This window comes from Zalophus californianus, chromosome 11, assembly GCF_009762305.2.
Source record: "Zalophus californianus isolate mZalCal1 chromosome 11, mZalCal1.pri.v2, whole genome shotgun sequence".
NCBI lineage: Eukaryota > Metazoa > Chordata > Mammalia > Carnivora > Otariidae > Zalophus > Zalophus californianus.
The window spans coordinates 65,533,541-65,560,164 of record NC_045605.1 but is presented as its reverse complement, the minus strand read 5'-3'; the positions used below and the strand labels follow the sequence as shown (position 1 = coordinate 65,560,164).

The following is a 26,624-nucleotide window of genomic DNA, read 5'->3' as shown; positions in this document are numbered from 1 at the left end:
TATAAATTGCTCTTGAGTTTATTCCGTTTGAGGTTCACTCAACTTCTTGAATTTTTTTGTTGCTTTGCCAATTTTGGGAGTATTTCAGCCATTATTATCTCTGAATACTCTTTCAGTCCCACCCTCTCTTCCTCTAATACTCCAGTGTTATGAACACTAGATATTTTGTTATGGTCCCGTGAGTTCCCCAGGGCTCTGTTCTTCATATTTCTCTTAGTTCATTATTTTCTCTTAGTTCAGATTGGGTAAATTCTATTGATTTGTCCTAAAGTTCACTAATTCTAACCTATACCATAAGTAGTCTGCTGTTTAACCCATCCATTGAGATTTTTATTTTGGTTATTTAATTTTTAAAAATATTTATTTATTTATTTATTTACTATGGGGGTTATTTTGTATTTTTTGGTTTTAGAATTTCCTTTTGATTTATGACTTCTGTTTCCTGATATTTTCTATTTTTTCATGTTTCAAGAGAATTTGTGATTGATTATTGATGAATTTTTATGACGGCTGCTTTATTTTTTGTAAGATTTTATTTTTTTATTTTAGAGCTAGAGAGTTTGAGCGCATGAGCAGGGGGAGGAGCAGAGAGGGACAAGCAGACTCCAAGCTGAGCACCAAGCCTGATGTGGGGCTCGATCCCACCACCCTGAGATCATGACGTGAGCTGAAATCAAGAGTGAGATGCCTAACTGAATGAGCCACGCAGGCACCCCTGACAGCTGCTTTAAAATCCTTGTCAGATATTCCAGTATCTGATTCATGTCTGTGTTGACATCAGTTGACTGCCTTTTCTCATTCAGGTTTGGTTCCTGGTGTAATGGGTAATTTTTTTTATTATATCCTGGACATTTTGGCAATTAGTCATTCTGTTTAGATTTAGCACATGGAATATAGTCTAATTTTGTGAGTTGTTGTTCTAGTGGCGGTTTAATTTTCAGAGCTTTTGCAGTGTTATTTTGGTCTTTTTGGTTTATGTGGTTCTCCTACTGGTTCATGCTGGTGCTGCCTGATGTGGCAAAAGTGTTCCCCAGGCTGGGATGTCTGATGATTCTTGGTTGGGGAGATTAATCTCATGCCCATAGGGCCCAAAATGTTGAATTGATTTTTTTTTTCTTTCAGTATTTTAAAGATGTGATTCTGCTGTGTTCCAGCTTACATTGTTTGTGAGAACTCTGCTGTCATTCTTATTTTTGTTACTCTATATAGAATGTGTCTTTTTTCCTATGGTTTTTAACATTTTTGCTTTATATCTTTTTAAAGCAATTTAACTATGATATGCCTTGATGTAGTTTTCTTTATTATTATTATTGTATTTGGAGTTTGTTGCACTGCTTTAATCATGCATATTAGGCCATTGGAAGTTATTCCATAGCTCATTGCTGCTCTGTTCATGTTTTTTTCAGTCTGTTTCTGTGTTTCATTTTGTTGAGTTTCTATTGCTATAACTTAAAGTTTGTTAATCATTTTTTCTGTAGTGTCTAATTCGTTCATTTTATCTGGTATATTTTTCCTATCACTATTCCTTTTTTTTTTTAAAGATTTTATTTATTTATTTGACATAGAGAGAGAGCGCACACGCACAAACAGGGGGAGTGGCAGAGGGAGAGAGAGAAGCATAGGGCTCGATCCCAGGACCCTGGGATCATGACCTGAGCTGAAGGCAGATGCTTAACCGACTGAGCCACCCAGGCTCACTCATGTCACTATTCCTGAAAATATGCATCATACTCATAATAATTTTAAATGCCTTTATCTCTTAATTTCATCATCTGTGTTGATTTGAAGTTTGTTTCAGTTGGTTGGTTTTTCTTTTCATTATGGCTCATATTTTTCTGCTGCTTTTCATGCCTGGTAGTCTTTGGCTAGATATTAGACATTGAGTATTTTACTCTGTTGCGTGCTGAATATTTTCATGTTCTTGTATATATTCTTGAACTTTGTCCTCAAATGTAATTAAATCACTTGGAAATGGCTTGATATTTTTGAATCTTGTTTTTAATTTTTGTTAGGTGGGCCCACAGCAGCAATTAGTCTAGGGCTAATTTTTCCACACTAGCGAGGCAATACCCTTCTGAAATTTCTGCCCAAAGCATAAGGAATTAAGAGAGGTGTCGTTCCCCCCCCCCCCCTTCGCGCATTCTGTTGGGAACACAAACTATTCCTGCCTTTTGTGAGCTCTGGAGAATCATTTTCTCTGTTCCTTTCATGTGGTTTATTCCCTGGCCTCAGGTAGTTTTCTCATACTCAAGTACTAATCAGTATTTAGCTGAAGACTCAGGAGACCAACTGTGGATCTCTGGTCTTCTCTCTTCCTATGACTCTCTCTTCTCTTTGGTACTTTGCCCTGTGAACTCCAACCTTCTTGGCTTTCCCGGACTCCCAACTCTATTGCTTCAACTCAGGGACACTGCTGGACTGCTTGGATTTCCCTTTACCCCTTCCTGCAGTGTGGAAATGCTCACCAGGGAGTAAGCTGGGGCAATTGTAGGGCACATTTATTTGTATACTTTCTCTCAGGGCTCACTGTCCTCTATTGCCTGATGTCAGTCTCTGAAAACCATTATTTCGTGTATTTTTGTCTGGCTTTTAGTTGTTACAGGTTGGTGGGTAAATTCAGTCCTTGTTATTTCCATCTTGGGTGATGTGGAAGTTCCTAAAATAATGACTTTTAGACAATTTTTTTATGTAGCCACTGGGAGAATCATTTAATGATTTTGATCAAGAAAGTTAGCATGGGGGCACCTGGGTGGCTCAGTTGGTTGGGCAACTGCCTCCGGCTTGGGTCGTGATCCTGGAGTCCCAGGATTGAGTCCCACATCGGGCTCCCTGCTCGGTGGGGAGCCTGCTTCTCCCTCTAACCCTCCACCCTCTCATGTACTCTCTCTCTCTCTCATTCTTGCTCTCTCAAATAAATAAATAAATCTTAAAAAAAAAAAAGAAAGTTAGCAAGATGAACTTTAATTTTGCAGAGCTTATTTCCGTACTGCCAGAGACTTGAACATGTTGCAGTGAAGAGAAACAGGAATCAGGAAGTGAGGTGGTGAGGCTGCTGCTGTCATCCAGGTGAAAGATGATGAGAGTGAATTCCTGGGGTGATTGTCAATGGTGCTTGGGGTGAGGGCACATTTGGTAGGTATTTGGAGATACAGACTTGAGAAAGCTTTCTTTTTAAAAATATTGATATGCAACTATATAGTTTTTACAGCATTTCAGACTGCCTATAGTTCTTTCTTTACTGCTATTAAAGAAGACATTTTATTAAGTAGGAAGAGGCAGTCTATAAAGAGCTTCACAAAATGCAAAATTATACGTTTAGTTTTAATTTCAGTTTGTACTCTTTTCTGTTTTTCTTAATCCTGGCATTTATTCTCTAATCTTTGAATATATACATTATCAATGAATTTTTAGTTTAATAGAGACAAAAGTTGTGTTGCTATTGTTGATTTATTATTTTTAATGGTATAGTTCTCTATTCTGTTCAATTTTAAATGCATTCTTTTTAACTGCTGTAAAAGCCCATGGGCTCTTTTCTAAGTTTAACTCCGGAAAAAAATAGTTTCTGTGTTCTAAATAAACCTATTGAATAATAGGAGATTATACTGGAAAATCAGAAAATCACATTACATTCCTACCTAAATTTTTGAATAACCACAAAAGCCTTGTTTCAGTTGAAATAAACAGATTTCTTTGATTAAATACTAAATGGATCAAATATGAAAGCCTTTTGTGGAATAATTTCCTGCATGCTTTCATTTCAGTGAATGAGCAGTTTTTATTTTCCTTATCCTTTGAAAATTGGTCTATACTGACACAATCAGATCTACTTATTTTGATGAGCTTCGGTTTTCTAGTTGATTATTTTGGCATTATAACGTAAGTCTTCTGGTGAACAAGTAAACAACATTTAAACAATTATATTTTGCTAAAAAGCAGATTTTATAAATTGAGGATGGGAAACTTGGGACCTGTAAGTTGAATATGATCCTCATCTTAATTTTACCTGTGAACAGGTAAATTAAGTTTCTGTTGGTCAGCTTCTACCCCGTTAAGATGAGTAAGTCAATTATATGTATCTGAAAAGTCAGAATTTCTGGTTTTCTAGCCTTGTGCTTTTGCTTTAATCATTTCCCCTGAGATGACATTCTCAGGGAAGTAGAGAACAGGTGTTAGGCACATTGCTGAAGTTCCAAGCAGATTGTTTTGATATAGAATGCAGTGGGATTGGTACCAATATCAGTAATGTGTTTATAGCATGTTTTGACTGAGACTTTTTCTAAGTAGAAATTTTGACTCCAGTTGGTAAAATAAATTAAAAATTTAATCAGACCTATGCCAATATTAATGAAGTTTTTTGGAAAATATTCTCTGGAGGAACTTCTTGAGCAGCTTTTTAGTATAACACAAATATCCATTTTTTAATTTTTGTTTTTCTTACTGAAATTGTTTTTATTGAGAGTTTGTCAATTCCCATTGAACTGTTAACTTAAAGTGGTCACATTTTATGATATATATATATCTCCTAACTAAAAACCACCCCCCCAAAAAAAACAACAGAGTAATATAAATACAGTGGGTAACAGACATAGGATGTAAAAAGTGAGTGTGCTGGGCTGACTAAAGAAATTTCACAGAGATATAATGTCAGTCTGAAACACCTTTTTTTTTTAAAGATTTTATTTATTTATTTAAGAGAGAGAATGAAATAGAGAGAGAGAGAGCATGAGAGGGGGGAGGGTCCGAGGGAGAAACAGACTCACTGCTGAGCAGGGAGCCCGATGCGGGACTCGATCCCGGGACTCCAGGATCATGACCTGAGAAGGCAGTCGCTTAACCAACTGAGACACCTTTGTATAGATACATGATAGTATCAAAACATGTTTAAAAAAAAAGGTTTACATGTTTCATTCAAAAGTAACTTCAATGAATCAAGAGTTCTGTGGTCACCAAAAGACCTAATACAACACCAAACTTCACTGTTAGTGGTCCAGTTATTGAGAGCAGCAGTTCTCTACATTATATAATTAGATCAGCTCAGTAATCTCCAGTATTATATTCGGCTCTGAGTACTACTTAGACAAACCGGCACATACTCATTTTGTTATAATCATCATGGTTGTCATCACTGTTATCATCAACAACATTTATATAGTATTTACCATATGCCAAACACTTGTTGAAATATTTTACGTGTATATTAACTTACATTTTTTCGTAAGAACTCTAAGAGGTAGGTAATAGTATCCCTTTTTAATGATGTGAAAAGATGAAGCACAGAGAGGTAATGTAATTTTCCAAGGGTCACAAAGCAAATAGATATGGAACTGGATTAGGATACAGGTAGTATAGATCCTGAGTCCATGTTCTTAATCATGTAAAAAATATATATATTGGGATCCATGGGATAAATTGAAAATATTTAGCGAAGATTGGGGCATTGGAGAGAGGCATAGAGGAGGAGGCAGGGGGACAAGATTTTTGTTAGCCATATTCAAATATTTGAAGGACTGTCAAGTAGAAATGGGACTAAATTTATCCTGTATCCCAAGTAGGTAGACTGTGACCAACAGGTAGATATTACAGCAAAACAGATTTTTTTCTCAAGTTTTTCTTTCATGTTAAACAAAATCAAATCCTATTAATGTAATGAAGTATTTATTACCAAATATTTCAGTTTTCTAGGAGTGCTATAAAAAAGTACTACAAATTGGGAGTAGCTTAAGACAACATAAATTTATTCTCACAGTTCTAGAGACTAGAAGATTGAAATGAGGGTGTTAGGCAAGGTTTTTTTCTGGAAGGTTCTGAGGGAAAGTCTCTACCATGCCTCTCTCTTAGCTTTTGGTGGTTGCCTGCAGTCCTCAGCATTTTTTGACTTAGAGCTACAACTCTACAGTCTCTGCTTTTGTCTTCATGTGTAATTTTCCCGGTGTGTTTATCTGTGTCTTTGTTTATTTTATTATTATTTATTTTATTATTATTTATTTTATTATTTATTTTAAAGATTTTATTTATTTATTTGAGGTGGGGGGAGCTCGAGCAGGAGGGAAGGGTAGAGGGAGAGGGAGTAGGGAGCCTGATGCGGGGCTCGATCCCAGGACCCCGGGATCATGACCTGAGCCGAAGGCAGATGCTTAACCAACTGAGCCACCCAGGCACCCTGTGTCTCTGTTTTTATTACCAGGGCACCTGTCATTGGATTAGGGCATACCCTAATCCACTATGACCTCATCTTAACTGATTATATCTTCTAAGACTGTATTTCCAAACAAGGTTTCAGCTACTAGACATGAATCTTTGAGGTACACTATCCAACCTGGTGTATCTAAAAACAACACATTTCCTATCCTCTGTAGTTTTAAGTTATTCAAATTCATCTAAAGATACCTATCTGTTTTTTGATGAAAAACCAATAGGTATATATATAGAGAGAAAAGAAAAATAACTAATCTTAAATTTTAACAGACACACTTGTCTTCTCAGTTTTAGTTCACATATTTCATTTAGTGTCATTTTTAAAATAAAAGAATTTGATTAATTGATTATGATAATATACATGCATAATTAAATATTTCATATGTTAGTTTCTCAGAAAGGTTTTCTGCTATGATAATCATCCAAAGATAAGACAGGCTGCCTTGAGATAACTGCACATTTGTGTCACAGTACTGGTCCCAACACAGACTAGAAGAGCATGGTGAAATATAGGAGGAATGTATATATTACAGATGAGTTGTATCAGGAGTCTTTTCATCCTTCCATACATTATGGTAGATTATGGTAGATTCTATTCTGACTGTAGGCAAAATTTAAAGAAGACATATAATTCTGGTAACAGAAGTATATAAGCATATACTTATAAATAAGATTTTCATTACTCTAAAAAGTTCTCTTGCACCCTTTTTATTCACATTAACCTTTGATACCCATTCCTAGCCCTGGGCAAGCACTGATTTCCTTTCTATCAGTATAGATTAGTCTTTTCTGCATTTTCAGAGGAATGGAATCCTGTAGTATATCATTATTTGTGTTGGTTTCTTTTGCTCAACATAATTGAGATTTATCCATGTTGTTGCATATATCAGCGATTTTCTTTCCCATTTAGTGCTGAATAATATTCCATTGTGTGGATATTCTATAATTTGCTTATTCATTTACCTGTTAATGACCCTAAATAGTCATAGTTTTTGATGCTATGGCATATGGTATTTTTTATTTTAATTTTTATTCCTAGTATATAGAAATACAGTCAATATTTTTATACTGACTCTTTGAGGTCTTGCTAAACTCATTTATTCTAGTGCCTTTTTTTTTTTATTTCTTAGGATTTTTTTACAAGTTGTTTGCAAATAAAGACAGTGCAGTGTTGAATAGAAGTCACGATAGCAGACATCCTTTTTCTGAATCTTTGTGGGTAAACATTCAGTCTTTAACCATTAAGTATGATGTTAGCCATAGGCTTCTTATAAATCCTCTTTATCTATTGAGGAAGTTGTATTTGTGCTTTGCTGAGGTTTTTGTTTTGTTTTGTTTTTGTTCGTTTTTAATCATGAATGGGTATTGTATTTTATCAAATGCTTTTTCTGCATTTATTGAGACAGTTCTAAGGTTTTCCTTTTATTGTCTGTTAATATGATTTATTTATTGATTTTAATGGTAGTACCACATTTTCTTGATTTCTGTAGCTTTATTATAAGTCTTTAAGTCAGGGAGTGTAAGTCCTTTCCTGCTCAATTTTGATTCCGCTCCCTGTAGTTTCTCCAGTATGAGGGCCTAGATTGCTCCAGCAATTTTAGTTCTTGTTGCGGAAGTGCTGTCCTTGCTCTTCCATTTTTAGTTGCTGTTTTTTTTTTTTTTAAGATTTTATTTATTTATTTGAGAGAGAGAGAATGAGAGAGAGAGAGAGAGAGCACATGAGAGGGGAAAGGGTCAGAGGGAGAAACAGGCTCCTTGCTGAGCAGGGAGCCCGATGCGGGACTTGATCCCGGGACTCCGGGATCATGATGAAGGCAGTCGCTTAACCAACTGAGCCATCCAGGCGCCCTTGTTTTTGTTTTTTAAGAAAGAGGGAGAAAAAGGGGAGGGGCAGAGGGAGAGAGAGAATCTTAAGCGGGCTCTACACCCAGCGTGGAGTTGATGGGAGGCTGGATCTCACAACCCTGAGATCATCACCTCAGCCGAAATCAAGAGCCTGAGGCTTGACAGACTGAGCCAACCAGGCACCCCTCTCCATTCATCTGTTAATGGATGTTTTGGTTACTTCCACCTCCTGGCTATTGTGAATAATGCTCCAGTGAACACAGATGTGCAAATATTTCTTTGAGATCCTATTTTCAATTCATTTGGATGTATACTCGGGTGTAGGATTGCTGGATCATGTGATTCTGTTTTTTATTTTTTTTATGGTTTTTAAAGATTTTATTTATTTGACAGAGAGAGACACAGCGAAAGAGGGAACACAAGCAGGGGGAGTGGGAGAGGGAGAAGCAGGCTTCCCGCAGAGCAGGGAGCCCGATGTGGGACTCGATCCCAGGACCCTGGGATCCTGACCTGAGCCGAAGGCAGACGCTTAACGACTGAGCCACCCAGGTGCCCCTGTTTTTTATTTTTTGAGGAACTTCCATACTGTTTTCCATAATGGCTGTAATCATTTTACATTCTAGACAACAGTGCACAAGGGTTCCAGTTTCTCTGCATTCTCACTAACATTTTTTATTTTTTGGATTTTTGATAGTGGCCATCCTAATCTGTATGAGGTGATATGATTTTGATTTGTATTTTTCCAGTGATTAGTGATTTTGAGCATCTTTTTTATATGGTGTTAGCCATTTGCATCTCTTCTTTGCAGAAATGTCTATTCAGGTTCTTGCCTATTTTTTTTATTGGATTACTTGGCTTTTGTTGTTAAGTTGTAGGAGTTCTTTTATAAAAAAAAAAAGATTTATTTATTTTAGAGAGAGAGAGCACAAGCAAGGGAGAACAAAGGGAGAGGGAGAGAGAGAATTTTGAGCCAACTCCCTGCTGAGTGCAGAGCCCAATGCAGGACTCCATCTCACGACTCTGAGATCAACACCAATGCCAATACCATACTATCTTGATTACTATAGCTTTGTAATACAGTTTGAAATCAGGGAGTGTGAGGCCTACAGCTTTGTTCTTTCTAATGATTGCTTTGGCTATTTGAGGTCTTTTTTTGGTTTCATACAAATTTTGGGATTGTTTGTTCTATTTCTGTAAAACCATTGGAATTTTGATAGGGATTACATTGAATCTATGGATTGCTTTGGGTAGTATGGACATTTTAACAATATGGAAGAACTCTTCCATTAGTGAGTGTGGAAAACCTTTCTATTTATTTGTGTCTTTAATTTCTTTCATCAGTGTCTTGTAGTTTTCAGTATACAGGTCTTTTATCCTTCTGATTAAATTCATTTGTAGGTATTTTATTTTTGCTGTAACTGTAAATGGGATTATTTTCCTAGTTTCTCTCCCCAATAGTTTTTTTTTACTATTAGTGTATAGAAATACAATCAATTTTTATGTATTGATTTTGTATCCTGCAGCTTTTCTGAATTTGTTGATTAGTTCTAACTTTTTTTGGTGGAATCTTTAAGGTTTTCTATATATAATATGTCCTTTGCAAATAGTGACAATTTTACTTCCTTTACCAATTTAGATGCCTTTTATTTCTTTTTTTCTTGCCTAATTGCTCTGGCTAGGACTTCCAATACTATGTTTTAAAAGTGGCAAGAGCAGGCATCTTCATCTTGTTTGTGATCTTGGAGGAAAAGCTTTCAGCTTTTTACTGTTGAGTATGATGTTAGCTGTGGGACTGTCATATATGGCCTTTATTATATTGAGGTACATTCCCTCTACACCCACCTGTTGAGAATTTTTATCATAAATAGATGTTGAAAAGACCTTACTCAAATTATAATTGAACGTTTTGTACCAATCTTTCCCTATTTTCCCCTGCCTCCTAGTATAATGTTTAGTGAAAAAGCTACACAGAAAAAGACAAATATGTTTCATTATTAATAGAGCTAAAGAAACTTTTGTTTTTGCATGTAAATAATAATAAATTTAGTTTGAAATGTGTTAGCCAGTCAGAAAGTCCATACTTAAATTCCCACAGTTTTTCATGAATATCTTAGCAGTGTTAAATTTTAATACTGGACTGAGTATAAAGTTTGCTAGGTGTATAAATCATTTAAAAATCAAAGTCATTGTGAGAAGTCTTCATGTGTGCATCCTGCACTTGTAGACAATTTTGAATTGCTTTTTAAGCCATTAAAGGATGTCAGCTTTTAAGCTTTTTCTTTTGGATACTCCCTTACTTCTTCTTCTTATTATTTTTTTTTTGGATTCTTGAAAGTTTACGTTTCTCATCTTTGGGCTTAAATGATGCTGCTAGTACGTCAAAATAGAAGTAAGAAATAGCTCTGTTCCAAAATGTGGAATTTTTTAGTTTGGAATTTTTAAGTCTGTCTCTGATTTCATTAGACTCATGACCTGATTTCTAAACAATATAGTTTTCTTTCCTAATCTTTCCTGTCATTATACTGTGCGTACATCTGCCCTTTTATTTGCATTTCAAAAAACCTCAATTCAAGTTCTGAATATTCTCACAGCAAGTTTTATCCTTCTCTCCTTAGCACCTAACACAAGACATGACATAGTGTTATTGTTGAATAAATGAATTTATGTTATAGTTTGCTTGCCAGCTTTTATGGATTTGTTCTCTTACCATTCTGTGTGGTTTCCTAGACCAGAAAAATTGGTAGCTTGTTCTAAAACTTCAGGTATGATCATTGCTTTCTGTGGCAGATCATTCTGTTTTTTTGATAATTGTCATTCTTAGAAGGTTCTTTCTTTATGTTGACTCAAAAATAACTAAAAAATAACTCAAAATTATATCTTTGGCTCTAGTCTGTTTCACTCCATCTTCTTTCATGTAATAGCTCTTCAGGTATTTGGAGCACAATATTCTCTTATGCCCTTCCTACTTTTCCTTTTAAATTTTCTGACTAAATCTCTTAATGTAATTGTTTCCAGATCTTTAACCAGTTTGAAAGAGCTGATCTGTCAAGGGGCTTGTTACAGTGTATTCTGGTTTGGATTCTTTAGTGACAAGTAATACAGACCTATTCATTCTAGCTTGAGGAAAGGATATCATAAAAATACCTCCAGAGTTTGGTGACAGACATTATGGTGCTGCCAGAGTTTACTGGAGGTAGAACTTAGCTGTACAGCCTTTCTCTTGTGGCATCTCTGCTTCCTTCTACATATGTATATTCTTTACTTGTTTCTGCTGGCAAGTCTGCCTAGAGTTTCTTTTGTTCTATAACTTGGGTTTTACACATGACCCCCTGTGCTGCCTGACCTTTCTCTACATCATAGCAAGTCGTTTTCTTTGTTTTGTTGTTGTTGTTTTGTTTTAAGATTTTATTCATTTGTTTGACAGGGGCGGGGAGAGAGAGAGAGTGAGCAAGAACAAGCAGGGGGAGAGCGGCAGAGGGAGAGGGAGAAGCAGGCTCCCCACCGAGCAGAGAGGCCCATGTGGGGCTCCATCCCAGAATCCTGGGATCATGACTTGAGCTGAAGGCAGATGCTTAACTGACTGAGCCACCCGGGTGCCCCCATCATAGCAAGTCTTGATACCTTTTTTTTTTTTTTTTTTTTTTTTTTACTGCTTTAGTCTCATTTTTCCTAATCAAAATTCCTTCACAGTAGGATTTGATTTGTCTAGCATACTGTTTACAGTCAGGTCATTCTGGTCAAAAGTTGCTTGCCAGTTTATAGATGCCCTTGCCCACCCAATAGTCCCATTTATTTATTCAACAAGTATTTTATTAACTACATAATAAATACCAGGAATTAGTCTAAGTGCCTAGGATACATCAGTAAACAAAGTAGGACAAAAATCATTGTTTTCATTCTAGTGAGATGAGACAGACAAGTAACAGAAAATATAATAACCAAATAAAGGATTTAGTAGTTTCTTTCTGGCTGGTGAGAGGAGTGGTAGGATTGTATGTTCTTGAATGTGACTGCTGCCCTTCCTTGAACTGTGAGTCATGCCATCTTTGATAGAAAAGGGTGTGAGCAGATGGACATCATATAACAAGTCTAGTGTAGGTAACCTCTGATCTGGTTGTTTAGATAAATGTATCACAGAAAAAGACTTCGTGAATTATATATTAGAATAGCATCTCTCAAAGTTCAGAGTCTATATTAAACCAAGCAGTATATATTTTGTCCATCTATACTCTAAGCACACGTAGAAGGCACTCAAATAACTAATTTTTGTCAGTTGGTACAAACAACAAATAACAAGTATCCTGTTTTGTGTAGAGCAGAGTATTACATTTCTCTGCCTAATCGATCCTTACTCAGTCAATAGTTCTTCTGTAGATATACTTCCTTTTTAAAAAAAGAAAAATTTTTTTATTTATTTGACAGAGAGAGATAGCGAGAGAAGGAACACAAGCAGGGGGAGTGGGAGAGGGAGAAGCAGGCTTTCCGCCGAGCAGGGAGCCCAATGCAGGGCTTGATACCAGGACACTGGGATCATGACCTGAGCCAAAGGCAGACGCTTAACTGACTGAGCCACCCAGGTGCCCCAGATATACTTCTTCCTTATAGCTTCTGGCAATGCCACACCTATAGTATATTAGTTAGCAACCCCAGAGAATACGGTGGGCTCTTCTGGGGTCATTGGCCAAAGCTAGAAGAGTCACTTTGTCAGGGGGGTGATGGATGGTTGGATCATCCTGGGTCACTTAACTAATCTTTGTGGCTGAGCTAGGTAGCCCACAGCCCTAGCAGGACCCAGGGGAAAATGGGTTACCAAACATAAAGGAGGGAAAAGTATGCCTGACCCACACTAGTATTTCCTCACCCTTCCTAAATTTGTTTTGGATAGTTTGTCTAGCATATATACTTTTTTCAAAGAAAAGCATTTCCAAGTGTGCTGGTGTCCTGCTGAACATCCCCTTTTAATATATTAACTACATTAATCATCATATTTCTTAATTTTATGATGGGGTAGGAGACTAGGGACTGGAAAGAAAACATTAAGGCACTGATTAATAACTGCCCCTTCCTTTTCCAGTTTAGCTACATACAATGCAGTGGACAATCACAATTTTGTCTGCCTAGCACCTCTCCTTTGTAGGAAGTGGTCCCCTTTCTTTTGAGGAATTTCTTCCTCCCCAACGCAATAACTCAGCCCCACTTAATATGCGGGTGCAAATAAGAACTGCTTCCACAGCCACTCTGGTTGACATGGTGTACTTTACTTCTGGACACAGGGATCAGTCCACAGTGGACACCTGACTCTAGAACACTCTTCCCTCACTGTGGCTTGCTTCTCAATGTAAAATGCCTTTTTCTCAGCATTCTTACATACAACCAGTATTGCCTATAAGTGTCAGATAAAACATATAAACTAGGAAAATGAGTTTAAATATTCAGACTAAATGCTTAAAAATCAAGAAACAAGAATCAAACAATGTTCGTTTACTTTTTGTAAGATACCTTCATAAGTTCCTCAAAAGTTGGTAGCTGCAGCAATTTATATATTTGAAAACCAAGTTATTGTAGCTCTTTCCACATTTTATTTGTAGTGAGATATTATTTTACCATTTTTATTTGTCATTTTCTAACCTAATTTCCATTTTCAGATAAATTATTATATAACTGAAAATCATATCACTCATGAATCATATTTCTATGTGCATTTAGAAATGTTATATCAGTATTTCAAACTGAGCTTTCATGTTATTGAGACACTGCATATTATTTTAAAATCAGTAAATATGTTACTTCTGAAGAGCTTTTCAAAGTTACACTGCTGCCAAAGAAGAACTTTTAATCTCTCAAATTGATAGTAATTAAAGCAAACATGTTTAGAATTACAATAGTTGGTAAGAATGTGGTGAAAATGCTAGTTTTTTTTTTAAAGGTTTTATTAATTTTTTTTGACAGAGAGAGACACAGCAAGAGAGGGAACACAAGCAGGGGGAGTGGGAGAGGGAGAAGCAGACTCCCCGTTGAGCAGGGAGCCTGATGCGGGTCTCCGTTCCAGGACCAGGGGATCATGACCTGAGCCGAAGGCAGACGCTTAGCGACTGAGCCACCCAGGCACCCCACTAGTCTTATACTTAAAGAATTTACAGAATGTAAAAAGACTGTTGAATGTCTCCTGGTGGGCCCTATGGCGTTGTGCTAGTTGAAAATTTTTTTCATTCTCTTTGACCCAGTAGTTGTATATCTAAGAATTTTTCTGGGGAAAAGGGAGGTGAGCATAAAGATTCATATAGAAAGATGCTTTTTGTAGCATTATTTATAATAGTGAGAAGCTAGAAAATGTATGTTTAACAGCAAAGGCTTATTGTGAAATACCGAGTAATAAATGAATAGATAAAGCTAGAGTTTAGTGTGAATTCTCAATTCTGTAGAAAAAAAATACATGTGTACAAAAATACATGTGTACACAAAAAAACTTGGGATAAAATAGTCTGAAATATTAACAGTAATTTTCTCTAGCTGTGGAATTACGGGTGATTTCTTCTTTATATTTTTATGTATTTAAAAAATTTTCTACAGTTAACATTTATAATTTTTTTTAAGATTTTATTTATTTGACAGAGAGAGATAGCAAAAGAGGGAACACAAGCAGGGGGAGTGAGAGAGGGAGAAGCAGTCTTCCTGCTGAGCAGGGAGCCCGACGCAGGGCTCAATCCCAGGACCCTGGGATCATGACCTGAGCCGAAGTCAGACGCTTAACGACTGAGCCACCCAGGTGCCCCACATTTATAATTTTTGTAATTAGTAAAAATTAATATAAAGTATTTATTGAGCCTAAAATACATTACGTGTCACTCTCAGAACTGAGTAAACAGTATATGGATACCTTGTTAAATATACGATAAATAAGATGCATTTATCTCTGTTTGAAAATACAGGGAGATGTGAGTTGAAAACAATTTCTGTCAGTATTAACAAATTTATTAAAATTAACATTTAACTCAGTATGAACTAAATGCCAGGTATTCAGGATGCACTGTGCTTGGGGATACAAAGATGGTACCGAAAGAAAGAAAAAGCTTGTTGTCATTTCTTCTAGAAAGTTTTCCATAGTGTTCTCTGCTATGCTGGGTTAGGTTCCCTTCTATCCTTGTACTTACCATAATATACTGAAATTATCAGTTTATTTGTCTGTACCTCCTAATAATTATGAGTTTCTTGAGGATAGGGGCCATGTCTTTTTTATTTGTTTATCTGTAGTACTTAGCAATTTGTTGAATTAGCTCTGCTTGCCATGTCAGAAGTGGTTATGTTCGAGGTGGATTTTGAAAAAGTGCCTGTGATAAACCACTTTTAATTCAGGTTTACTTTGAATGAAATCTTTCATTCCCCTATAATGACGGATATATGAGGAGTTGTTATACTGCAGCAGTTGTTCATTTAATTGAGAATGTTTTTATTTTGCCTTTTTCAAATGTGACCTCATTTTTACAACACAGTACTGAGTCCAGTTAAATGAATTAGACTTTTTATTTATCTCTTAAAGATAAAAATTTGGCCATGAAGTGATTGAACTCTAGATGAAGGCCAAGGGGGAAGTTGAATTCACAGGGAGAGGGTGATAGGTGATGGTGGATAATTTTTTAAATTAGCAAATTGAATCAGGTTTAAAGGCTCCCTTAAGGTAGGTGTTGTTGCTTCCGGTATTAGGTCAACTGGGACAACATGTAAAATATGCAAGCACCCCATACTCTTTAAAAAGTATCTTAGCAAAAAGTAATTTAGATTTAACATGTACTTTCCATCCCTAAGTTACTCAAAGATTATATCTCCACTGTTCAATTATAAATTGATCTATTCTTTAGAATCACAGGATAATTTTACAACAATGATATTATAGGCTGGTGGTTTTCATCCGGGGGCAATTTTGCCCCCTTTTCCCAGGACACTTGGCAATGTCTGGAGATGTTTTTGGTTGTGATGACTTGGCAGTGATAGTGGGTTGAGGCTAAAGATGCTGTTAAACTAAATATCCTAGACAGGATGAGCCCTCCCCTGCCTCCCAACACACAACAAAGGATCACCTGGCCCAAAATGTCAATAGTGCTGATGTTAAGAAACCCTGCTTAGACAATTGTCCAGTTCTCAGGCCCACTCAAAATCCTTATTTTACCTGTAATAGTGCTTATGTACCCCATAACTGAAGCACAGTGCTAACAGTCCCATTTCATTTGTCACTTAGGATTATTTTGTCTCCCTTGAAGAATTTTTTTTTAAGTTTCAACTAGAGGTACTGAGAAGATTGCTTTCCTTATTGGGACCAGGAGCAGTTCTCTCATGGTATGGTAGGGGCTCTAGATTTTAATGCCTCTGTTTATTTTTCCTAGCTTTTCATATGTGTCCCTCTTTTGAGAGTCTATAGGATAGGGATTGCTTGTTATTCCAATATTATGTTTAGAAGGTAAATACTTTTATGCCCTTTGAAACTTGAGAATATTTAATATATTTATTTATTCAGCAAATACTCATTTATAAATAAGTATTAATATAATGAGTATTAAGACTTTTTTGTGCTATGTAACTAATTCACTTTGATTTTAATAGGGTCAGGAGCAGGTCTGGGGAAAATAATCCAGAGATTTCCACAGAAGGACTGGGATGATACACCTTTTCCACAGGGAATTGAATTGGTAAGTTCGTGTTGCTTTATTGTACTTTTATAATGATACTTTTCTTTTTATTCTACATTTATGGTTATATTTGTTGTATAGTTACTGTTAAATAATATGGTGATTTACTGTAACATGTTACTAGAAATAATCCCCCTGTCTCCAAGTACAGTAACCTTTGAATATATTGATTCTGGAATGCCTGTTTTGCTATTCTTATCTCATTTAAGCTTCTTTATAATATTAAAGAAGAAATTAGTGATCTTTATGTACATGGAAGCTGAAAAATTCCTCTGATTCATTAGTCAAAATCTTAGCCTATTAGCTTCAGTGATAGTGTGTCACTAAACAAACGCTTGCTATATTTTTGTCTGAACATTTTCACGTTACTGTTTTGGTGAAAACGAAACAAAAAACAGACACCTCCCTCTCCCCCCTCCAGAGGTTGGTTTAATGATCATCAGTCATGTTCAGTTTGGTCTTGAAGTCACAAATCTGAATTCTTTTTAGCATATGATCTGCAGATTGCTTTATAATAGTGAAATTCAACTGCTTTATTTTTGTCAGTCATTTTAAAGGAGTTTAACGATTGACCGTAATTTTGATGGCCAGGACATTCTAAGTGATGACAGATCCATGGTGGTAAAATGAGGGGCTGGAAAGATGATTACTAAGGTATTTTGCAATATGACTATAAAGTTTTGTTCTCAAACATGGTGGAGTATGGATATGTGTGTATGTGTGTGTCTATATGTATTTATATTGTGTGAGTGTGCACACACACACACACATGAGAACTGTTCTTTAAAGTAGTTCTTGTTGAGAGAACATTTGGTATGATTTGATAGTGAAGAGTGTAGGCTCTGGAGGAGATAGACAGCTTACTTAACTTCTTTGAGCAGCAGTGTCTTCACTGTAAAATGAAGATAACGACAATACGAATCTCATAGGGTGTTGTAAAGATAAAATGGGAAAAAATATACAAAGTGCTGAGAACAATGGCTTCCATAAAGTAAGTGCTCAGCAAATGAGGTAGCTTGTTGATAATGATGATGATAATTGTTTTGTTATTGTCGTTTGTTCTACATGTTGCAGCCTCTCCCCTTCCTCCTCAATCTTCGCAGCAGAATTGTTCGTTCTCTTATTATCATGGGTCAGAAATACCCAGTAGGAATAAAACTGATGTTGAAAATTGTGAATTTTCTCATTCTAGCTAATGACTGTCCATTTCGATAAAAGATACGTTGCTGAATGCTTAATTTTGATTGTTACAACCCAACTGTATAAAGAGGGCTGTGGGTTCTATAGACACACAGAGAGGGCAAATCTTGAAGTTTGATATTAAAAATGGGGAAAGAATGTGAGGATCTAAGCAAAAGTAACTTTTTGGAGAGCCCCTTGTAGTCCTTTCTCTTCTCCCCCACATGCATACATATACTTGTAATTGGCCTTGTGGTGTGAATAACCGGGTATTTGCACTAATAAAGCTTTTAAGCCCTGCTTCAGCATCCAAAAGTGATGTTTGAAAGGGGTAGATTTTGGTGCTGTGGACCATTGAGAACTCTTTTGTGAGTTCTTACCCTCATAGCAAAGTGTGGAGGGAAATAAACTACATCATTTTGACAGTGTGAACAGTAAACCACTGTTACAAGTTTCAAGAACAGCAGACATTATTGGGGCTATTTAGCTATGACTGGGAAGGGATTATTTTTGTGTTTTGAAAGCCAGGGGCATGGACACTGTGATGTCTCCGATGTTTTTCCAGTAGTGAGGGAGAGACCCATATTGATTTCACTACCTAGTAAATGGTATTTTTCCTTTGTGTGACAGACACTTCCATGTTCAGGTGCTATCAGTGTATCTTCAATAACAAGTAGAGTCCTATGCTGCTGGCGGGTGAAGTGGAGGTGCTAAGCGGTAGACAGAACTTTTTCTCACCTAAGATTTCCCTAGATGACCTCTTGGCTGATTCTTAGCAAAGCATTTCAAGATTTTTTTTGTGCTGGATTGATATTTAAAAAGTATTTGGTCTGCTAGATTACATTGGAAATTGCTTTATTTTTTTAATTTTTCCATCATTGAATGCAATTTTGATACTCTTAATGTCTCTTGTGCTTTGTCAAGTACAAAATAAATTTGTTGATCTAATATCTATTAAAGTCCATTTTTAAAACAATAGAATCGTTAACTTAAATTTTTTGTCTTTTTATTATTTATTGCTTTGTGCTATGCTTGATATATTAGAGGCATGCAATCATTCTGCATTGGAATAGCAATAACTTGAATAACTGTTAAATACTGTATAATCCAAAGTAGTCTCAAGACTAGATATAGGCCTAATAAAATTTTAGTCTAATTGAAGGTGATCTCGCTCAGTCCCTAAGTGGTTTGTTTTTTTAAATTTTATGTATTTATTTTATTTTGACAGAGAGAGAGAGAGCACAAGTAGGGGGAGCAGCAGAGGGGGAGGGAGAAGCAGGCTCCCTCCAGGGAACCTGATGCGGGGCTGGGTCCCAGGACCCTGGGATCATGACCTGAGCTGAAGGCAGATGCTTAACTGACTGAGCCACCCAGGCGCCCCTCTTAAGTGGTTTGTTGAGTCCAGGGTGATCATGACACTATTCCTGTGATTTACAGGGAAAAAAAATCTTAACCCTTCCAAAATAGTGGAACAACTTTTAGCATATAACATTAATGTTAATATCTTAACAGTTGCATAGGATTGATAGATTATGATGAACTCACATTAATTGGTTGATTGATGGTAGTATATCTAATTTATGATAAGTAAACTGAGGATTAGGGAAGTTTAAACAATTTCACTAAGCTCTAACAGCTAAGATGCAGCAGAGCTAGGTTTTAAATCCATTACCACATGAAACACTGACTCTTAGTCTCAGCCATAATCTGAGAATATTCTGATAGTGACACTTTAAACTGTGGTTGGCATTATGTTTTAGTGTAAATCAGGATCTGAAAACAGGGTTCTATAATTTTGAAGAACTGAGGTTCAGAAATGTTAAAAGAATGCTGTGTTGTATAGAAATCAACTTCACATGTTTATTTTGCCTGAGGTCAAATCTGGGTTCAGAGTATAATACTAAAATTATTTTCTGTTGTCATCTCTCTTCCTCAGTCAGCATATATTTGTTGTATATAAGTTCTAACACAAATTATTGTGTTTAGCCTGAAGATTGAACTTTATGACTTGTGAGAAAGGATTTTAGGTATCCATTCACTAATAAGTCAAAACTCAAATTTAATTTAGAGGATGCTGAATTTGTTCCTTCTGTTTTTATGTAAAGAATTTGCCCTTTGGGCGCCTGGATGGCTGAGTTGGTTAAGTGTCTGCCTTCGGCTGAGGTCATGATCCCAGAGTCCTGAGTCCCACATTGGGCTCTCTACTCAGCAGGGAGTCTGCTTCTCTGCCCCTCCCCTGGCTCATGCTCTCTCTCTCTCCCCACCCCCATTCTTGCTCACTCTTTCTCTCAAATAAATAAATATTTTTTTAAAAATTGCCCTTTTTTTCTTTTCGTCTATTGAGAAATGCTGAACTTTAATTTGGATGGATTTTAAAAATAAAAATATGAAAATAAGCTAAACCAAACATAATGACTACTTTTCCAATTCTGGGATATTTTTATCTTTTTCTTGTGCTTTTTAGGCACACATGGAAACCACAGACAGTCATATAAATAAAGTTACAGTTAATTTTAGTAACAATATTTCACAGAAAATTTAAGAATTGTTTTGCAGAGGCATTCTATGGCTAACAATCTATTTCTGATTATGGGAACAAGTATTTTTATTGGCTAGCGTTTGGACATCAGCAAAATAGTATTGTTCTGGCACTAGCTCTTTTTAAAGATGCCCTGTCTCAGAAGTGAATCCTTTTGTATTATTATTCAGAAAATGTTGTGCCATATTCTTCACTGGAATGCCTGCATTGAGGCATTTGTAGAGCTATCTAATTTTTTTTAGAAGACTAAAGTAATATGATAAAAATAATGTGGCTTGAGTAAAAGAGTAATAGATGTTTACTTAGAATTTCTAAGTTTCATGTTTGTAAAAAATTAGTTCAGTTATTTATAGACTAGTGATTTGACCACCTTCATTATGAATCCAGTTTTCTGTAATTGTAAGTATAGATTGGAGAATAGAGAAAAAAAACAGCGTATGCAACATTCTGCAGGTTTAACATAGAAGTAGTCTTAGTATGGGATGTTATTTGTTCAGAGAAGTTAGTATAAGTAGTACTTTAATTCTTTAAGCTGTTCAGAATGCATCGAACATAACAAATGGGATAGCAGTTGTCCATTTGACCTAGATATAAATACTGTGTCATCAGGGAACTGAGTGTAGAAAGGATGGAAGAGAATATTCTCCCTCTTTTGTAGAAGAGTATGCATGAAAGGAGAATGAGAAAGGTAGTGAATGTATTGGACGATAGAATCAGGGTTCACAAAGATTTTTAAAGACTCTAGTTATAGGCTATTAGCTAAAGAGATAAAATAAAGGGCAGTAGGTAAAAATGTAGGTTTCTGCATATGAGTATAAAAAACTACCTGTACAAGTAATTATTTAGAATAAAGATAGGCAGGATAATTTGCCAGCCAGAGAGATTTGAGAAATAATGAAGACAGCTAAAAATAAAAAATATATAATTATAAAAGATACCTATGAAAGATATTATAGGTAGTATCCAAAGCCTCTGTGGTGACATGGGGCACTTGGTGATGAATTCAGTTTTTTATTTTATTTTATTTTTTAAAAAAGATGTTATTTATTAGATCTTGAGAAAGAGAGAGCTTGAGATGGGTGAGGGTCAGAGCAGACACCCCACTGAGTGGGGATCCCCATGTGGGACTTGATCCTGGGACTCCAGGATCATGACCTGAGCTGAAGGCAGTCGCTTAACTGACTGAGCCACCCAGGCACCCTCAGTTTCTTTTCTTTCTTTCTTTCTTTCTTTCTTTCTTTCTTTCTTTCTTTCTTTCTTTCTTTCTTTCTTTCTTTCTTTCTTTCTTTCTTTCTTTTTTTTTTTTATTTTAAAGATTAACTTATCTTAGAGAGCATGTATGCTATGAGTCAGGGGGAAGGGCAGAGGGAGAGAATATTCAAGCAGACTTCCCACTGAGCGGGGAGCCTGTCAGAGGACTTGTTCCTCAGACCCATGAGATCATGACCTGAGCCGAAACCAAGCTTAACTGACTGAGCCACTCAGGTGCCCCGATGAATTCAGTTTTAAAGATGGTATAAAGAATATGTGAAAGGACTTTCAAATTTGCATAGAGTTAAGGCTGAAAACTAAGACTACTGCTCTGAAGTATGAAGACATGGCTTTTAAAACATGCTAAGGACTGCAAAAAGGACTTTTAAAGTTACGTTCATGACAAAGCAAGTAGATATAAATGGAGGTTAAGCTGGTAAGTGGTGGTTTGAACTCACATTTTTGTTTTCTACTCCCAGACAATTGTGTCTTTGAAGTAATAAAACCACAGGGCAGGTTGGAACCTGATGTAGTCTAGAGCATGCACCTGAAATACTAGATTCTCTCAACATCTCTGAAGTGGAGGATACTCAGTCTTAATGTTATTCTCACATTCCTCTATGCTCACTGAAGTGGCTTATTATCTTATACTAGACTTTCAGTTACTTTCTTTATTTTACCGATGCATTGATAATCTCAGTTATGCTAAAGAATCTTTCACCTACCCAGTCTCTGTGGTCTGCTACTTCAGTACTGCTCTCAGAACCACCTAGGACAAGGTTTTCTCCTGTGCTAAGGTTCTCCTATATTTGATGCTTTGAAGCCATAGAAAACTTCCTGAGGAAGATGGAGATGTCCACAGGCCTAACCTACTACAAATTCACATTGTTTGCAAATAGCCTGGCTCTCATTACCACAGGGAGTACTGCTGCTCATCTGTTGTATAATTGTATCACCACTGTGGATTATTCAACTCTTCTGAACTTCCGGTTCATTTTTCGAGTTTTCTGTTTCCATTGATCTCAAGTATTGTTAAGACTAGCTAAAAAAAATCTTTTCTTGACTTTATCTCTTTTAGCTATTATCCTATTTCTTCATTATAAAATGTTTCAAATGATTCTCCTGTTTGCTGTCTCCATTTTTCTAAGAGGCAAGTGTGGTACAGTGGAAAGAATATGGAATCAAGAATTAAAACCTTGAGCAAAGTTCATTTACCCTTTCTGATAATACTACTTCTCCTATGGGGCTTTTATCAGATGATTGTCTATTAATATTTTAATAAGCTATTGTGTTATGCTTTCTTGCCATCCACTCTCAACTCACACCCATCTTACATCTCAAGGATTTATTCTGAAATAGTTTATATCTTCCCCATTCTGAAATTACAGAGTTGAAGTTTTTAATATTTTCTTCATGAAGGTAATAATAGCTGTTATAATAGATAAACCTTGAGATTTTTGTGGCTAGCATGATAGAAGTTTTTCTCTTCTTACTTTCATGAAGTCTAATTAGTGGCAATGGGATAGATGAGAGTGGGGTTTGCTGTCTTCAGAGTGTTGTTCTCAAGGTCATCTTGGGTATCACCACTGACAGAGTGGTAAGAGAAAGCATGGAGGGTAGGGTTGAGTTTTATGGGATAGGCCTGTGAGGCTGTATACTTCACTTCATTTGATTTATCAGAAGTCAGTTATGTAGCCCCAGTTAACTATAATGGGAGTTTGGCAAATAAAGCCTAGATATGTGCCTAGGAGAAAAGCAAAACAGATTTAGTCAACGACTAGCTTTTCTCTACCACAGTGTCCTTGCTGAATTTGAACACCTTTTTCCTTATTGTAATTCTTGACCATTTTATTTTTGGACATCACTAATATTTGGTCTTTGTCTCAGTTCCTGGCACAGAACTCCTGAAACCCTTGGAATTTACTGTCTTCTGTATGCTAATGAATAGCTGATTGGTTTAGTGGACCCTAGATTGCTTCCAGAACCAACCCTATGATTAGAGGCTTGGGAATTACAGCCCCACTAGGGAGGGGCGAGAGGCTGGAGACTGAGTTCAATCACCAGCAGCCAATGATTTAATCAATTATGACTACTAATAAAACTTACCATAAAAACACCTAAGTGAGGGATGCCTGGGTGGCTCAGTTGGTTAAGCTTCTGCCTTGGGCTCAGGTCATGATCCCAGGGTCCTGCGATCGAGCCCCGCATTGGGCTCCCTGCTCGGCAGCGAGGCTGCTTCTCCCTCTCCCTCTGCTTGTGCACGCTCTCTGTCAACTAAATAAAATCTTTAACATAAAATAAAATAAAATAAAACACCTAAATGAAAGGGTTCAGAGATCTTCTGTATTGGTGAACACATTGATGTGGTGGGAAGGTAGTGTCCTTCAAGAAGGTATGGAAGCTCTGAAGGTCTCCCTTCTCCATACTTTGCCTAATACTTCTATTTGGTTGTTCCTGAGTTGTATTCTTTATAATAAATTGGTAAATACAAATATTTTTCCTGAATCCTGTTTTTCTAACAAATTATTGAACCTGAGGGGGGATGGTTGGGTAAGCCCCTGAATTTGTATTCTGCACGCAGAGTGGATAAGCTTAGGCACCCATTTTGCAGCTAGTATCTAAAGTGAGGGCATTCTTGTGGAAATGAGCCATGAGCCCTTGACCTGTGGAGTCTGTGTTAACACTGGGTAGTTAATGTCAGAATTGAATTGAATTGTTGGATACCTAGTTGGTATTTGAAAAAAAAAAAACCAAACCCATGCATTTGGTGTCAGACAAGATACAAGACAGTCTTCATGATGCTAATTTGATGAACAAACCTTACAGGTTTGTTTTATATATACACACACACATTTATGGCACATTTTCTTTATTCATCCATTGATGGATACTTAGGTTGCTTCCATATTTTGGCTATTGTAAATACTGCAGTGAACACAGGGGTACATATAACTCTTTGAGTTGGTGCTTTGTTTTCTTTGGATAAAACCTAGAAGTGGAATTACTGGATCGTATGGTAGTTCTAGTTTTAATATTTTGAGGAACCTCCATACTGTTTTCCATAGTGGCTGCACCTGTTTGCATTCCCACCAAGAGTGCCCAGTGTTCCCATTTCTCTACAGCCTCACCAACTCTTGTTATTTTTTTTTTCATAGTAGCTAATCTGACAAGTGTGAGGTGATATTTCCTTGTGGTTTTGCATTTCCCTGATGAACAGTGATGTTGACCATCCTTTCATATGCCTGTTGGAAATCTATGTCTTCTTTGAAAAAATGTCTGTCCAAGTGCTCTGCCGTTTTAAAAATCAGGTTGTTTGTTTTTTTGGTATTAAGTTGTCTAAGTTCTTTATGTATTTTGGATATTAACTTCTTATCAGATGTATGATTTGCAAATATCTTCTCCCATTCAGTAGGTTGCCTCTGAGTTTTGTTGATGGTTTCTTTCACTGTGCAAAAGCTTTTTAGTTTGGTGTAATCCCATTTGTTTGTTTCAACTTTTGTTGTCCTTGCCTGAGGAGACTGGTCCCCCCGAAATATTGCTAAGACCAGTGTCACAGAGCTTATTGCCTATATTTTCTTCTAGGACTTTTATGGTTTCAGGTCCTACATACAAGTCTAATTCATTTTGAATTTATTTTTGTACATGGTGTAAGAAAATGGTTCAGTTTCATTCTTGTGCATGTGGCTGTCTAGTTTTCCCAGCTCCATTTGTTGAAGAAAGTATCTTTTCCCCACTGGGTATTTTTGCCTCCTTTGTTATAGATTAATTGACTTGTAAGCATGGGTTTATTTCTGGGCACTCCATTCTGTCCCATTGATCTGTGTGTTGATCTATATGTTTTTTTCTTGCTAGTACCATACTGTTTTGATAACTGTTTCAATTCTCTTTCTTCGTTTGTGTGTTTTATTTTCTCTGGAAAGTGGTGGTATCACTGTTCTTTCAGTCTTCTGTACTTGAATCCTAGTCATACCTCACACCACACAGAAAAATTAACCTGAAATGGATTATGGACTAACTGTAAAAGCTGGAACTAAAAGGTTTTAAAAGAAAACTTAAGAGAACGTCTTTGCAACCTTTAGTTAAGGAGGAAGACATTGGAAGAAATGAGGGGACATGTAGCAGCTCACCTGGAAACTCAGGGCAAGGTTTTCTCAGGTGTTATCTATGCTTCTGAGCCAGGTTTTATTCTTCAAGTCAGAATTTTGGATATATTCAAATATATGGGGTGACTTTGACAATAGAACTTCTAAAGTTTTTAATTGCTGTAGATGGTAGCCAACTTTAGATATGAAAACATTATTATATGTGAAAGACTTTGTGGTATGGAAGAAAGAATAGTGAAATTTGGATTTTATCTGTCTATATCTATCTCTACCAATATTTATCTATACCTCTGTATAGATAAATAATTTAATTATAAATGACAACACCTATTTAGAGAGAGCATCCATTTCCTAGGTCATATAATTTATTTTCAAAGGTATATAAGGAATGATATTTTGATATTATCTATCTCCCCAGCCCTCAGTTTTTGGTCTAATCAAGTTCCTCCATGATCTAGACATCTTATTTATTATATGGCATATGTTCAGATATTTTTGCTTGAGTTTGTATTGTGCTTTGAGTATTCATGGTGTACTTTCCCAGTTGTGAATACTCCTGTGCACGGTCATCTCCTTATGTTACAAATGAGCCAGTTTTAAAAAGTGAAGTATTTGGTGGCCTCTAGTGGTACTCATGTGTCTATAAAAAGTCACTAATATCACCAATATACAAAATTTTAGGGGGAAAGAGTTACTAAGGTAACAACACCTTGATAAATGTAGATTTATCAAGGAAAATTTTTGATCTTTGATAACTACAATTTTATTAATCAATTATAAATCTGTCAGTGATATGGCTGTCTCTTAATTTATAGCAAATTTTATCATCAC

General features: G+C 36.3%; 1 protein-coding gene across 3 annotated transcripts in view; it reads left to right on the top strand.

The window, feature by feature from the left end:
* SBF2 (SET binding factor 2) overlaps nt 1–26,624 on the top strand; it is a 474,770-nt gene that overhangs the window by 86,990 nt on the left and 361,156 nt on the right. For all 3 annotated transcript variants that reach the window (XM_035722821.1, XM_035722820.1, XM_035722819.1), the window contains exon 2: nt 16,636–16,721. In XM_035722821.1, coding sequence (XP_035578714.1) covers nt 16,636–16,721 — 86 coding nt within the window. The remainder of the gene's footprint in view (nt 1–16,635; nt 16,722–26,624) is intronic.